The sequence below is a fragment of the Lathyrus oleraceus genome, chromosome 6, assembly GCF_024323335.1.
Source record: "Lathyrus oleraceus cultivar Zhongwan6 chromosome 6, CAAS_Psat_ZW6_1.0, whole genome shotgun sequence".
NCBI lineage: Eukaryota > Viridiplantae > Streptophyta > Magnoliopsida > Fabales > Fabaceae > Lathyrus > Lathyrus oleraceus.
The window spans coordinates 351,337,055-351,353,877 of NC_066584.1; the positions used below are offsets into that span (position 1 = coordinate 351,337,055).

At 33.9% G+C, this 16,823-nt stretch overlaps 1 protein-coding gene across 1 annotated transcript; it reads right to left on the reverse strand.

Annotated features, from left to right (window-relative positions):
- Positions 1–11,899: 11,899 nt before the first annotated feature.
- Positions 11,900–13,201, reverse strand: LOC127095592 (uncharacterized). The gene is made up of 3 exons (XM_051034263.1): positions 12,503–13,201; positions 12,281–12,436; positions 11,900–12,232 (listed from the first exon to the last, which is right to left on the reverse strand). The coding sequence occupies exons 1-3, from the start codon at positions 13,199–13,201 to the stop codon at positions 11,900–11,902; spliced, it is 1,188 nt and encodes a 395-aa protein (XP_050890220.1).
- Between the last annotated feature and the right edge of the window lie 3,622 nt (positions 13,202–16,823).

A 16,823-nucleotide genomic window follows, 5' to 3' on the forward strand; every position in this document is an offset into this window, starting at 1 on the left:
ATTTTCATAAATATTTATTATTTTTTGAGACCGTAGCATTGACATAGGTGTAGAAACGGTGACATGACACTGATATTCTATTGATGCCTTTTTGAATTTATGTATTAATATAATTTTAATGATTTTTTTAAATAATTAATATTTTCAATTAAAATATCAAAATAATCAAAATTTTAAAAAATATATCAAAATAACCATTTTTTTTAATTGATGCGTCAGTTGAACTGACGCATCCAATTAAGATTCAAAGGAGATGCCTAAAGTGCAGGCGCATGCATGCAAAACCAATGCATGTAGGCGCCACATGCATTGGGGCATGTATGTCTTGGCACCACATGCATTGGCACATGCATATACTACATAGTGTATGCGCCAATGTATGTGGTGTATGCACCTTTAATATATATTTTTAAAATTTTAAATATTAAATTTATAATAAATAAAAAAAACACTAAAAATAAAAATTATATTATAATGAAAAATTACATGGAATTGACAAGAAATTCAATTATCCGCCCGATTGAAACGTCTCATGTTCCACATCCAGGTGCGTTAGTCTGTCTTCGAGGTCTCCCACGATTTTCCTGAGGTGTTTGGGGTCTTTGAGTGCTGACATGATCCAATGGTGGCTGGTGTGAAGGTCCATCAGTATTTGATAGATGTGTCATCATTTGTCCCTGATCCACTGTCGCACACGGGTCAAAAACGAGTTTAAAAGTGTAGTAAAACGGAAGCGACACTCGAATATCGTATCACAAGGACTCTTGAATGTTATAACCAAACGAATGAAAATAAGGGGGTTTTTAAAGGTTCAAAACTTAAATCGAAGATAATTAAAGGTAAAAGGAAAGTTGATAAATAAGTTAATCTATTGTATCGATTTCCGACTTATCATCGATTCTTATAATTTCAATTCCCTAGCGGATTCATTCCCATTCGATTACAATACCCACTAACAAGCGCAAATTGGTATTATATGATGTATGTTCCCAATTTCCGAATTAAGCAAACGGATTTAAGCAGACGCGAATTAAGCAAACGCGACTTAATCAAACACGATAACGAAAAAGCTACGCTAACGTGATTATAGTTAAGGATCATACAAACAATCAAATTTAATCAACTCTATCCTATAAGAAACAATTGAATTAAGAAAATGAAAGTAATCGAATTAAGCAAACGAGTTTATAGGAAGAATTAAAAAGAAATTGAAATTAAATTGAAATTAATAAAAACCTCAAAGTGGAATTCGAATACAACAGATCAACTCTTTGGGAATTAGCTCTCCATGAAATCTTCTAAGAAATATTGTCTCATCAAAATTCAGAACTAGGATTACTATAGTAGTGAAAGACCTAATATAATAAAAGGCAAATTCGGGCCTTTATAGGATTCGGTCCAAAAATTACAAAAACTGGCTCAAACTAACTATTTTAATTAAGTCTGGAACTTCAACGAATTATTCGACCCTTCTTCATTCTAAATCTGCTTTTGACTTCAACATGAAACTTGTAGTTCTTTCTCTTAACTTTCCAATGTATATTAGAACGTATCAATCCGACTCCTATAGCCCAAGTTATGATCTGCATAGTGATAAGGTATCAAATAACTATTTATGCTGAAAATAAAGTACGAAAATAAAATAAAGCCAAAAATAAATTTAAATATTAAAACACACTAAAATATTAAAAATAATATAATAAACTATATATTTGCCTAAGTACAATAGTAGAAGAAAGTGAATCAAAATGAACTGATCAAAATCCCCTACACTTGAACTTTTGCACTCCGAGCAAAATTATAAATTCAAAATAAAAGGAAAAAACAGAAAAATGAGAACAAACAAAACATGCAATTCCAAAGGTTATCAAGATACAAGGTGCAAGCAAAGTTCTAAGTCTAAGTTTCAAGAATATGGTGTTAGTAAGCAATTTTTGTGACATTCAAAGCAAATAGGAAAACAGGTTACCAAAGAGTACATCAACAATAGTAAGATCCTCACAGGGTATTATTCACTCAACTCTCAAGTGTTTAGATTAACTGTTTACACTCAAAGCACAACATGAAAGTTAGTACTACCATAAGCTTGAAAAGACTCTAACATCCATAATTGAAATACATGCACACAAAGATCAAAAGGACTTTTATTTGGTTGTAACGTGGCCAAGGTAAGGGTGAGATAAATCCTAAGGGGGTACTAGGCTAAAATTTAAAGAGACAAAAGAGACTTGAAAGAAACTGTGGGAGTTGAATTTACAAAAGATTTCATTCACTCCAACAACTCTATATCAAATATTTTCATTCATATTTTTCTTCTCCTTTCTCTTTTTTTTTATTCTTTTTTTTTTCATAAGGAGTATGTATTGACATGTATACATCCTTCTATTTTTTTTATTCATTTTTTCTTTTTCTATTTTTCTTTTCTTTTTCTACCAACTTCTGAAATATTACAAACATAATCATTCAACCCCACACAACTCCAAACAAGACTCTTTCAATCCTTTGAATAGGACGATAACATTGTTTTTCACTTCTCGGTTTGCAATGAGTTTTAAACAAAAAAAGGATAATATGCTCAAGGGGGTTTCAAACAAGGGATGATATTATTTCAGGGTTGGTTTTTTGGCTAACTGGCTAAAGAAAACAAAAGAAAACAAAATTGTCTTTATCATATCAGCGTGCACAAGTAAACAACAGCACCAACAAGAGTCAATTCAAGTTCTAGAGACTAACAGACATGAGTGAATCACATAAGAAAGAAAGAGATGGATTTTTGTATGTTATCCATATAAGGCTCAAAGCTCACAAGGTTAATCGATCTACCATAAATGATGTACAATTTAGAGCTTAGTCATTCCTATCATACTGAAAATGCACATCAAATTTTTTACATCACACCACAAGACTTTAGTCAAGAGAACTAAGGAAAATACTCATAATTGTAACTCAAAAACCAAAGGAAAAAACATGCAATTTTTTTTAAGAAAGCAAACCAAAACCAAAACAGAGAAAAAACAAAGAAAACAAAACAAATAGATGTTTCCCTCCCCTACACTTAAAACATATATTGTCCTCAATGAAAGAGCATAAATATAAAATAAGAGTGAGAGAAAGGAAAGAACACACCCGAGGAGTCAAGGCGGATAAGTGATTGCATAAGAAGCATTTCCCAAAGAGAGCTCTTCTACAGTCTCTTCTTTCAAAGTCGGGTTCTCATGGAGTAGCTTTGGGTAGTGTCCATTGACCTTAAAATTTTGATTAGTGCATTTGCCTTGTATTCCAGGATCAAAGAAGAATCTTTGATAAGTAAAAGTGTTGAATGGGCACGTGAAAGTGATCTCCTTTTTCACAACATCAAGAATCAAAGGATTACTGGGCTGCCTCACTACTTTTGTTTCATCTTTAAGTGAGATCATATGCATACATATGGATGAGCTAATATCACGAGTGTTATCCAAGGTCCATCCAATTCTCTTCTTATGTTTCTGCTTAAGTTGAAGTTTTGATGAATAATATGAACCCTCGGGAAGTGGTTTAGGCTCTAAAGAATGTGGTTGTTCAATGGATGGTATGTTTGGGGCATCCAGAATGTCAAGAGCTTCAGCTACATAAACAACTTCATTTACATTATCACCCTGCAAGGCATCATCAATCTCAGCACAAACAACACAAATGTTAGTGTTAGTACAATCATCACATGAGTAAATATCATCAAAACCAGATAAAGTTGGAAAATCAGCTGAAAACAAATCAGAATAAGCTTCATCAACAACTTCAGAAAGCAACTCTATTTGAAAAACAGAATGCTCTTCCTCGTCAATCTTCTTATTTTTCAGTACTCTTTGTGGGAAATGGATTGATGATACATACTTTTTTTCAACCTCAACATCAATAGAAGGTTCAGGTTTATTTTCAAGTGTTACACTAACAAATTTTCTATCTTTTTCTAGGGCTGGTTCTGTAACTTTTTCGGATCTAAAGGAAATTGCACTCACATTAGAGCCTTTTGGATTAACTACTGTTTGGGCAGGTAGTTGGTTCGATCCTTGAGTTTGTTGCATGGCATTCATTGAAGTGACAAGTTGTCCAATTTGTGTTTGCAAAGTCTGAATACTGGAATCTGTTTGTTACTGAAATTGGAGATTGTTCACAACCATTTGCTTGACAAGATCCTCTAATGAAGGTCCGAGAGGTGAAGAGGTAGTTACTTGTGGAGGGTTATATGGTGGTGGTGGTGGTGGAAGGGGTAACATCAATTGTTTCACTAAAGAGGTAAGTTCATCAATTCTGGTTTCTAGAGCCTTGTTGGATGAAGAAACTTGAATCTCATTCACACCTTTTGCTTGGACCACAAAATTATCCCTTGTTGTGAACTGTTGGGAGTTAAGTGACATGTTCCCAATCAATGATTTGGCAGCAACTGGATATTCAATACCCAAAGCATTATAATCAACATCAGGGGCAACAAGTTCTCTTAGAGTTCTTTGGTCAACCATGTTAAACTCAATAGAAAAAAAATTAACAAACAATGAGAAAACACAAGTAATTCAGTAATGCAGCAACAAATAGGAAAATACCGACAATGTCCCTATTAAATAAAAACAATTGAAATACGAAAAAAAAATGATTAAAAAAAATACAAAAACACAAAAATTAATCTAATAACGTCAATTAAGAATTTTGAGAATTTTCGCGGAATTTTCTGAAACTACCAAAACATAAACAAAATCATAAAAAATAGAAAAATAAGGAATTTTGGTTTTTTAGGGCGCTTCCACTATTTATTCAATAAATAAAGGCTTTTGATTATTGATTTTTTTCTAGTGAATCGGCAAAGAATCAGAATAATCTGAGATGATTTTCTTAAAAAAATAGATTTTTTTATCCTAAAACGCCTAAAGACCAAAACGCAAGAAAGTTAGGGCAAAAAAAACGTTAAAATAGAACATATATGAGTATGATAATGGTTAGACTATAATAATGGTTAAAATATACAAGAGTCCCCGGCAACAACGCCAATTTGATCTGCTGTCACACACGGGTCGAAAATGAGTTTAAAAGTGTAGTAAAACGGAAGCGACACTCGAACATCGTATCACAAGGACTCTTGAATGTTATAACCAAACGAATGAAAATAAGGGGGTTTTTAAAGTTTCAAAACTTCAAAAGAAGATAATTAAAGGTAAAATCAAAATTGATAAATAAGCTAATCTATTGTATCGATTTCTGACTTATCATCGATTCTTATAATTTCAATTCCCTAGCGGATTCAATCCCATTCGATTACAATACCCACTGACAAGCGTAAATTGGTATTATATGATGTATGTTCCCAATTTCCGAATTAAGCAAACGGATTTAAGCAGACGCGAATTAAGCAAACGCGACTTAATCAAACACGATAACGAAAAAGCTATGCTAACGTGATTATAATTAAGGATCATATAAACAATCAAATTTAATCAACTCTATCCTATAAGAAATAATCGAATTAAGAAAACGAAAGTAATCGAATTAAGAAAACGAGTTTATAGGAAGAATTGAAAAGAAATTGAAATTAAATTGAAATTAAATTGAAATTAATAAAAACCTCAAAGTGGAATTCGAATACAACAGATCAACTCTTTGGGAATTAGCTCTCTATGAAATCTTCTAAGCAATATTGTCTCATCAAAATTCATAACTAGGATTACTATAGTAGTGAAAGACCTAATATAATAAAAGGCAAATTTGGGCCCTTATAGGATTCGGCCCGAAAATTACAAAAACTGGCTCAAACTAACTATTTTAATTAAGTTTGGAACTTCAACGAATTATTTGACCCTTCTTCATTCTGAATATGCTTTTGACTTCAACATGAAACTTGTAGTTCTTTCTCTTAGCTTTCCAACGTATATTAGAACATGTCAATCCGACTCCTATAGCCCAAGACATGAATCATATGAATCATCTAGGCTATAGACTATTGTGGTGGCTGCGTATGGTTGTTCGTGAGTAGAGTTTGATTCTTGGTTTTGAGGTTGGGTGTGTGGCATGAATGGGTCGCGAGGTTGGGTGTTTGGTTATTGGGTGTATATGGTAGGGTGATGGTGTGAGATTGGTCGTTGGGTTTGGGTGGACTGACATTGTTCTTAGACGGGGATTTGTTGTTGGATGTATGATGACAAAGCTAGTTGGCGTGGATCAATCAAATATCTTGCTTGGCTCAGACACAAATTGTGGCGTTGTAACCAACCTAAACCATGTTATATATTGTTGAGTTGGTTTAGCACCTTGTATGACTGGTTCATTTAAGATGTGTTTTCGTCGATTCCTCCAATGACGATATATCTCTTTAGCGAAGTCTCTCCAGTCAGAATAATCCCATTGGTATAATAGTTGAAGGGGAGACTGTAACATCCCAGATTTTTCCAAGATATTATTTAATGGATATTATCAAAATTTCAGTTGTTTTTTTTTATATATAAAATGGAATAATTATAACTATAACTGAAATAAAATTTAGAGAATAATAGAATTAATAAAATTTAGAAATAGTTGGAAAATCCATAATCGAAGAAAATCAATATTCGCATTTCTAAACGAGTTCGGGTGCTAACAATAAGTCAAATAAAGTGACGTTCTTCTCTTATTAAATAAAATGCTAATTTTGCAAAGCCCAGTTTTCTCCCCCGCACGCGCTTCAAACAACACATTCAATCATGCCTTTCTCCTTGAGTACCTAAAATATTAATTGTAAGGGTCAAATTCCATATCCACATTGAATCATACTCACCATAAGAAAATGTCATAAAATAATATAGAAAGACTCCACCAATTAAAATATAATTAATACTTTTTTTTAATAATTGCTTATGTTATATGAAATGCAACATGACTAAACTATTATATGAGGCACAAATGATCCGGATAAGTGAACCCATTCAAATGGGAAAAATTGCCACAAAGGCTCCTATCACAAAGGCCCGAAAAATGTCAAACTTGCCACAAAGGCCAAAAACATCACGCTGGCCACAAAGGCATAACACAATGACTTTTCTATACATTCTATATGATGAATGTATCAACAATATATTAAAGTTATTTGTTAGAGATACAAGTCACTAGAAACTATCAATAACTAATTATTCACAAATATATGCAGCTACTTCACAAATTCAATGTCGGAACTCAACAGTAATAATATGTGTAAATATTAATACAGAAAAATGAATACAATAGTTAAATTATATTTAATTTGGACATAACTGTTAGATATTTTCTGCACATTATTTATTCCATTTCTTTCAAAGCTATCAACTTTGTATTTTAAATAATATCCTTATTATAATTACAAATTGTTTCATTGTTATCCTATTCCGGATGCGGCAAGAAATAAGGAAACCGAAAGTGAGGGATACATGTATATCATGGAAAGGAAAATATTGCCATAGCTAGAATTTATGATCATAATAGAAGTGTTACAAACACCATTAGTAACAAATTTATAGATATTAATAACAATACATTTGTAACACCATCAGTAACAAATTTTTAGATATTAATAACAATACATTTGTAACACCATCAGAAACGAATTTATACATATTAATAACAATGCATTAATATATATCTAAAAGGATAACAAGATTAAAACATAATTATCAATAAAAGATACACACAGAAATCAAATCTAGAATTATTTCTAACTTTTATTTTCCATTTATTTATATTTTAATAACTTTATATTTTTATTCTAATAGGTACAGGTTTAAAAAAATATTCCACAACACAATCTTTATGTAGTATGAGTGTATGGGGAAAAAACCCTTACCTTTGACGTTTTCTTTAGCAACACTGAATTTTGATATCCTACGGTTGACTGATTGAGTGCTTAACCTTTCTAAAAGGATAATTTTTTTTTCTTATTATTAGAAAGAGTATGAACTATAAAGAAATAAATAGAATAAATGGAAGTATGGTACCTTTAAGGTTATAGTTTCTGTAGTGTTGAAATGCATGAAAAATGTGGTAGTTAAGAGAATATGACTGTTTTTTTTTTGTATCTTTTTGTGAGGCTGGAAGATTGTAGACTAAAATATGTTTACGTGTGAGACCTAAATTAATATACTGTATTTTTATTAGGTTGAAAATTGAGAGAAAATAGGAACAAAAGTGGCACTGATTGAAACAATAGTAGGGAAAAAGTTTAGGAATAACCGTAAGTTTTCAATGTAGGGAATATGGGTTGATATTGAACTGCTAAAAACAAGCTAAATTTGTGGAACAAATCTTTATAATAGGAGAGGTAGTTTGACTCTACAATTTATGGCATGAATGGGTATAGGAGAAATTAAGGTTTATTCCACGTATGTTCATCTAGCCATGCTTAAACTTAGTAATAGTAATATTATCCACCTATATATTTTATTCTAGTTTAATTAACTCTGCTCACTCAACTTAATTATGTAATAACGACACATGCACTTATATTCTATAGAAAATATGTCCATTCAAACTTAAATTTAAAGTATCAACAACTTAAATTTAAGATTATTTATTTTTTCTTAAATTATTATTATTATTATTATTATTATTATTATTATTATTATTTTATTTATTTATTTATTTATTTATCATAAATCTCACTAAAATAGCCACAAAATAATTAGATTAGAAATATGGAGTTCTATTTAATTATTTAAATTAGAGAGTGTTACAATACTTACCCCCTTAAAATAGTTTCGTCCTTGAAACTAGACAGATGCAAAAAGTTCAGGATAAAGTTCTCGCATTTGATCTTCTCGCTCCCATGTAGCGTTGGCAGTCTTCTGGTTCCAAATTATCTTGACCAATGGGATTTCCTTGCCTCTCAAAAGTCCACTGGATTGACCACCAATACTCATCGGAAGAACTTCAAACGAAAGATTATCCTTCAGCTGAATGTCATCTGGTGTGATAACATGTGAAGCATCATCCATATACTTCCTTAACTGGGACACATGGAATACACTGTGAAGGTTAGCCAAGTTTGGAGGCAAAGCAATCTTATACACCACCGGACCTAGACGCTTAAGAATCTGGTACGACCCAATAAACTTAGGGGTAAGCTTCTTAGATTTCAGCGCTCTACCTATCCCAGTTGTAGGCGTCACCCTCAAAAATACATGATCACCTTCCTGAAACTCTAGAGGTCTCCTCTGTTGATCTGCATAACTCTTATGTCTACTCTGGGCTGTTTTCATTCGTTCTTGGATTAACCTGACCTTCTCAGTTATTTGCAAGACTAATTCAGGGCCTACTAACATGCTCTCACCATCCTTATACCAACATAATGGGGTCTGGCATTTGCGTCCATATAAAGCCTCATACGGTGCCATACCAATGCTTGAATGGTAACTGTTATTGTAAGTAAATTCAATAAGTGGTAATACACTGTCCCAACTACCTCCATTATCCAAGACACGGGCCCTTAACATGTCTTCTAAGGTCTGAATAGTCCTCTCGGTTTGTCTATCTGTCTAAGGATGATAAGCAGAACTTAGTCTTAGCTTCGTCTCTAAGGCCTCCTGTAATTCTCCCCAAAAGTGGGAAGTAAACTTTGGATCTCTATCTGACACAATGCTAGAAGGTACCCCATGTAGTTTCACAATCTCGACAATATATATATCTCTACAAGCTTGGCTACATTATAATTGGTTCGCACGGGTATGAAGTGAGCTGATTTCGTCAACCTATCCACGATCACCCAAATGGAATCAAACTTGCTCTGAGTCTTCGGTAACGCCCCTACAAAGTCCATAGAAATGCTATCCCACTTCCACTGTGGAACATCCAGAGAATGTAATAATCCAGCTGGCTTCTGATGTTCTACCTTAGCTTTCTGACATGTCAAACAAGAAGCTACATACTCGGCCACCTGCTTTTTCATTCCTGACCACCAAAATCTCTGCTTTAATTCTTGATACATTTTTGTCGTCCCGGGGTGAATACTCAGCTTACTTGTATGGGCCTCATCCAAAATAGTCTTTCTCAACTCTGCATTATTAGGAACGCACACACCCCCATTACAACGCAGAATGTTGTCTGGTCCTAATTTGAACTCTGGTGCTCTTTCGGTCTCCATCAACTTCCTCTTCTCCTGAATTTCTTCGTCGTCTCCCTGAAGGGTTGCAATCTTAATCATCAATTCATTATCGATAGTGATCATTCCACAATGCACTCTCTCGTTTGAAGAATCTAAATCTAAGTTCAAGTCTCAAAACTTCTCTAACAGTTCCAACCCCTTCAATGAAATAGTCGAGAGATGAACTCGCTTTCTACTCAATGCATTTGCCACGGCATTTGCTTTTCCTGGATGATATTGCAAGGTGAAGTCATAATCATTGATGAATTCCATCCATCGCCTTTGTCTAACGTTAAGCTCTTTTTGATCAAATAAATATTTTAAGCTCTTATGGCCACTAGACACTTCAAAGCTACAACTGTATAAGTAATGCCTCCAGATCTTAAGTGCAAATACTATAGCAGCGAGCTCCAAGTCATGAGTGGGGTAATTCTTCTCATGAATTTGCAGTTGCCTTGAAGCATAAGCCACAACTTGTTTATGTTGCATAAGTACACAACCCAAACCTTAATATGAAGCATCACAATAAACTTCATAAGGTTCTTCGAGTTATGGTAGTACTAACACAGGTGATGTAGTCAGTTTCTCCTTCGTTATTTGGAAACTCTTCTCGCACTCCTCCGTCCATGCAAAAATTTGATTCTTTCGAGTGAGTTGTGTCAATGGGGCTACAATCTTGGCGAATCCTTCAATGAATCTTCTGTAATATCCTGCCAATCCCACAAAACTTCTGATTTCGGTGGTTGTTTTTGGTTGTTCCCAAGAAACTACGGCTTCAACCTTGGAGGGGTCAACTGCAATACATTCCTTTGAGATTACATGGCCTAAGAATTTCACCTCCTCCAACCAAAATTCACACTTCCCCAGGTTAGCGTACAACTGCTTCTCCTTTAACACTTGTAAGACTAGACGTAAGTGCTCCTCATGTTCTTCTCTACTCCTGGAGTATATAAGGATGTCATCAATGAAAACCACCACGAACTTGTCTAAGAAAGGATGGAAGATACGATTCATATAGTCCATGAAAATCGTTGGTGCATTGGTCACTCCAAAAGGCATCACCAAATACTCATAGTGCCCATATCGCGTTCTGAATGCTATCTTGGATATATCTTGTTCCTTCACTCGAATCTGGTGGTATCCGGACTTCAAATCAATCTTCGAGAATATCACAACGCCTCTAAGTTGGTCAATCAAGTCATCAATGCGTGGTAAAGGGTATCTATTCTTGATAGTGACTTTATTAAGTTGTCGATAGTCAACACACAATCTCGACTTCCCATCCTTCTTCTTCACCAATAATACAGGAGCTCCCCATGGTGAGACACTTGGTCGTATAAAATTCTTTGATAGCAGGTCTTCAAGTTGTCTTTTTAGTTTTAACATCTCAGATGGAGCCATTCTATATGGAGCAATATGAATAAGTGCAGTTCTTGGGATCACATCGATAGCAAATTTAACCTCACGTACTGGAGGTAACCCCGACACGTCTAATGGAAATACTTCTGGAAACTCTCTTACCACTCGTATCTCATTAATCGTTACTTCTGGCTTCATGCTAATAGAATTTAAGAACACATACTTCTAGATGCCTCCCTTCAAAGATATTTTCATTCTGTTTCTATTTAGAAATCGAGAAACATCGGGGTCTGGAAAGATTACAGACTTTCAAGCACAATCCAAAAGAACATGATGACTAGATAACCAGTCCATCCCAAGGATCACTCCCAAATGTTTTAGGGGAATAAAGATCAGGTCGACTTTGAATTTAATTCCCAAGATAGTTAAGGGGCATTATAAGCAAGCTTCATTAAGTATTACAGGTTCAGAAGATGGTATTGTGACCACCAAATCAAAAGCCAGTGAAGTAACAAGTAGTTGTACATAATTTTCACACTCCACAAAGATGAAAGAATGAGTAGCACCAAAATCAAATAATATTGGGAATAGTTTGTCTGCAATTTCACACTCACCCTGGATTAATCCTGAGGCATTCGAAGCTTCCTCTCCCCCAATGTGATAGGCACGTCCCTTAGCAGTAGGCCAGATAACATCATTGTTGTTGTTGGTAGATGGAACATGATCTCTCCTTGGTGCTCGACAATCCCTAGCAAAATGTCCCGGTCGCTGGCAAAGATAACAGACTCTCGCTCTTTCTGGGCACTAAGTACTCACATGTCCCTCCTTATTGCAGTTGTAGCAGCGAATACTACTTGAATTTTGTGGCCTCTGACCTCCCTTGAACTGTGTTTGAGGTTGGTCTCTTCCACCCCGTTGAGGTCGGATGTATGGTTGTTGTTGCTTGCCCCTATTATTGCAGTCTTGATGTCCCTGTTTTAAAAAGGCTTAGTGATATAAAGTTCTAAACAAATTTAAATAGAATTTCTCAGATTCTACCTGATGTCTAGACGGTCCTCCAGCAACCCATCTATTCAGACATCCTTGCTTCATCCGTTCCACCTTCTTACATTTCTCCACTAGCACTTGGAACTGATGGATCTCAAAGGGCTCCACAAATTCCTTAATCTCATATCTGAGTCCTTGCTCAAACCTCTCACACTTATAGTTCTCATCCACATGGTCACGAAAATAGCGGAAATATTTGGCTAGTGAGTCAAATTTGTCAGCATACTCAGAGATAGTCATATTACCTTGGTAAAGTCTAAGGAATTGAGCTTCTTTCTCAGATCTAGCACTTGATGAGAAATACTTGTCCAAAAATTTCTGTTTAAATGTTGCCCAATTCAGTGCTTCATTGTTACTCTCCATTAGCTGCTTCACACCCCGCCACCAGGATTCAACCTCTGCCCTAAGCAAAAAGGTTGCATATTCCACCTTCTTAGCATCTATGCAAAACAACATTTCAAAAAATTTCTCAATTTCTTGTATCCAAAGATCAGCATTGTTTGGGTCATGTTCCCCTTTGAATTTTGGTGGGTTTTGACGATTAAAATATGTCAGTTCTCTCGCAGCAGCAGCAGCTTCTTCTCTTTGATCCCTTAGCGCCTCACGTTGAGCTCGAATTGCAGCTTGTTGGGCAGAAGTTTCCGCTTGTTGAATAGTAGTGGCCGATTGTTTTGCAATAGCAGTAGCCATTGCGTGAATTGCTTGAATGGCGTCTGCCATGTCAGCAATTAACTGGGTATTTTGTGGGTCGGTAGAAGTTCTTCGTCGACTCATTGTAACTTCCTACAATTACACTTGCATTAGAAGGATTTTTAAGTCATAATGTTTATATAAAATATTAGAAGACTAAATAACTCAGGCATCACAAATTTTTCATACTCATACGCCATACAAGATCGTCCCACCCAAAAATGTGTGTCCAAGGATTATTGCTCTGATACCAAATATAACATCCCAAATTTTTCCAAGATATTATTTAATGGATGTTATCAAAATTTCAGTTGTTTTTTTTTATATATAAAATGGAATAATTATAAGGATAACTGAAATAAAATTTAGAGAATAATAAAATTAATAAAATTTAGAAATAGTTGGAAAATCCATAATCGAAGAAAATCAATATCCGCATTTCTAAACGAGTTCGGGTGCTAACAATAAGTGAAATAAAGTGACGTTCTTCTCTTATTAAATAAAATGCTAATTTTGCAAAGCCCAGTTTTCTCCCCCGCACGCGCTTCAAACAACACATTCAATCATGTCTTTCTCCTTGAGTACCTAAAATATTAATTGTAAGGGTCAAATTCCATATCCACATTGAATCATACTCACCATAAGAAAACGTTATAACTCCACCAATTAAAATATAATTAATACTTTTTTTTTATAATTGCTTACGTTATATGAAATGCAATATGACTAAACTACTATATGAGGCACAGATAATCCGGATAAGTGAACTCATTCCAATGGCAAAAATTGCCACAAAGGCTCCTGCCACAAAGGCCCGAAAAGCGTCAAACTTGCCACAAATGCCGAAAACATCACGCTGGCCACAAAGGCATAACACAATGACTTTTCTATACATTTTATATGATGAATGTCTCAATAATATATTAAAGTTATTTGTTAGAGATACAAGTCACTAGAAACTATCAATAACTAATTATTCACAAATATATGCAGCTACTTCACAAATTCAATGTCGGAACTCAACAGTAATAATATGTGTAAATATTAATACAGAAAAATGAATACAATAGTTAAATTATATTTAATTTGGACATAACTCTTAGATAATTTCTGCACAGTATTTATTCTATTTCTTTCAAAGCTATCAACTTTGTATTTTAAATAATATCCTTATTATAATTACAAATTGTTTCATTGTTATCCTATTCTGGGTGCGGCAAGAAATAAGGAAACCGAAAGTGAGGGATACATGTATATCATGGAAAGGAAAATATTGCCATAGCTAGAATTTATGATCATAATAGAAATGTTACAAACACCATCGGTAAAAAATTGAGATATTAATAACAATACATTTGTAACACCATCAGTAACAAATTTTTAGATATTAATAACAATACATTTGTAACACCTATCAGTAACGAATTTATACATATTAATAACAATGCATTAATATATATCTAAAAGGATAATAAGATTAAAACATAATTATTAATAAAAGATACACATAGAAATCAAATCTAGAATTATTTCTAACTTGTTATTTTCCATTTAATTATATTTTAATAACTTTATATTTTTATTTTAATAGGTACAGGTTTAAAAAAATATTCAACAACACAATCTTTATGTAGTATGAGTGTATGGGGAAAAAGCTCTTATCTTTAACGCTTTCTTTAGCAACATTGAATTTTGATATCATATGGTTGATTGATTGAAAAGGATAATTTTTTTCTTCTTAATATTAGAAAGAGTATGAACTATAAAAAAATAAATAGAATAAATGGAAGTATGGTACCTTTAAGGTTATAGTTTCTACAGTATTGAAATGCATGAAAAATGTGATAGTTAAGAGAATATGACTGTTTTTTGTGTGTATCTTTTTGTGAGGCTGGAAGATTGTAGACTAAAATATGTTTACGTGTGAGACCTAAATTAATATACTGTATTTTTATTAGGTTGGAAATTGAGAGAAAATAGGAATAAAAGTGACACTGATTGAAACAATAGTAGGAAAAAAGTTTAGGAATAACCGTAAGTTTTCAAAGTAGGGAATGTGGGTTGATATTGGAACAAATATTTATAATATGAGAGGTAGTTTGACTCCACAATTTATGGCATGAATGGGTATAGGAGAAATTAAGGTTTATTCCACGTATGTTCATCTAGCCATGCTTAAACTTAGTAATAGTAATATTATCAACGTATATATTTTATTCTAGTTTAATTAACTCTGCTCACTCAACTTAATTATTTAATAACGACACATATACTTATATTCTATAGAAAATATGTCCATTCAAACTTAAATTAAAAGTATCAACAACTTAAATTTAAGATTATTTATTTTTCCTTAAATTATTATTATTATTATTTTATTTGTTTATTTATTTATCATAAATCTCACTAAAATAGCCACAAAATAATTAGATTAGAAATATGGAGTTCTATTTAATTATTTAAATTAGAGAGTGTTACAGAGACTGCTGAGGGATAGAGTTTTTTCCTAAAAAATCTCCGATTGCACGTTGCTCCTCAACCTAGCTTATGTTTGATCTCTGACCAACACCCTTCAATAGCTAGTGCCTACAAAAATATTGATAATGGCTGGCAGGATCCTCCGTCGATGCATGTCTACTGCATTAGACATATCGCTCAAAATTTTATGCGAGAGATCAAAGACAAAACATTGCGGAAGAAGGTTGTCAACGTAGGTTATGCATTAATAGAACCTTCTTTCAAACACTACCGTGAAGACATCAGATTGTCTAACGCAGATGCAATACAATGGATTGATAATATTACATTGGAGAAGTGGACTAGGGCATACGACAACGGTCAACGTTGGGGTCACATGACAACAAACCTTGTGGAATCAATGAACTCTATCTTCAAAGGCATATGAAACCTACCTATTACCGCTTTAGTGCAAGCAATATATTTCAAGTTAGGGGCGATGTTTGAGACTAGACGTTCCAAATGGTGTTCGGTGTTACAATCTGGACAGTTGTTCAGTGATGCTTCAATGAAATTAATTAGACACGAAGCTGCCAAAGCTAACACACACGTGGTCACAGTGTTTGACCGTACTAAAGGTTGATACAGTTTTGCTGAGTCCATGAATCATAATGAAGGCATGTCGATGGGACAATACAAAGTGGAACTAAATAGAGGTTGGTGCGACTGCGGAAATTTCCAAGCCTTTTGTATGCCCTGCTCCCATGTCATTGTGGCATGTTCAAAGGTTCGAAGGTATCCATCCTACTTACTATCCGACGTTTACAAAGTCACAAGCCTATCCAATGTTTACAAAGTTAGCTTTTTAGTTGTTGCAAAAGAGGATTACTGACATGAATACCAAGGGGACATTCTCTGGTACAATGAAATTATGCGAAGAAAGAAAAAAGACCGCCCAAACAGTACCCGTATTCGAACCGAAATGGATACGGCAAACAAAATGGTTCGATTATGTAGTTCATGTCGTCAGCCCGGTCACAATCGTACTAATTGTCCTAGTGTTGGAACAAGCACAACAAAATAATTTTACATGTACCTCTTTTGCTTTATATTAAAAATAATATTTATTTCATATGATAACTAGTGAGGAAATACCATAACAAAC

Excerpts from the sequence above, each read along its gene's own strand:
- LOC127095592 (XM_051034263.1), bottom strand. The coding sequence starts at position 13,201 with ATGGCTACTGCTATTGCAAAACAATCGGCCACTACTATTCAACAAGCG. Across the intron at positions 12,437-12,502 it reads GAGGACCGTCTAGACATCAG|GGACATCAAGACTGCAATAA; the intron begins GTAGAATCTGAG and ends TTTTTAAAACAG. Across the intron at positions 12,233-12,280 it reads ACTGCAATAAGGAGGGACAT|CGACCGGGACATTTTGCTAG; the intron begins GTGAGTACTTAG and ends TATCTTTGCCAG.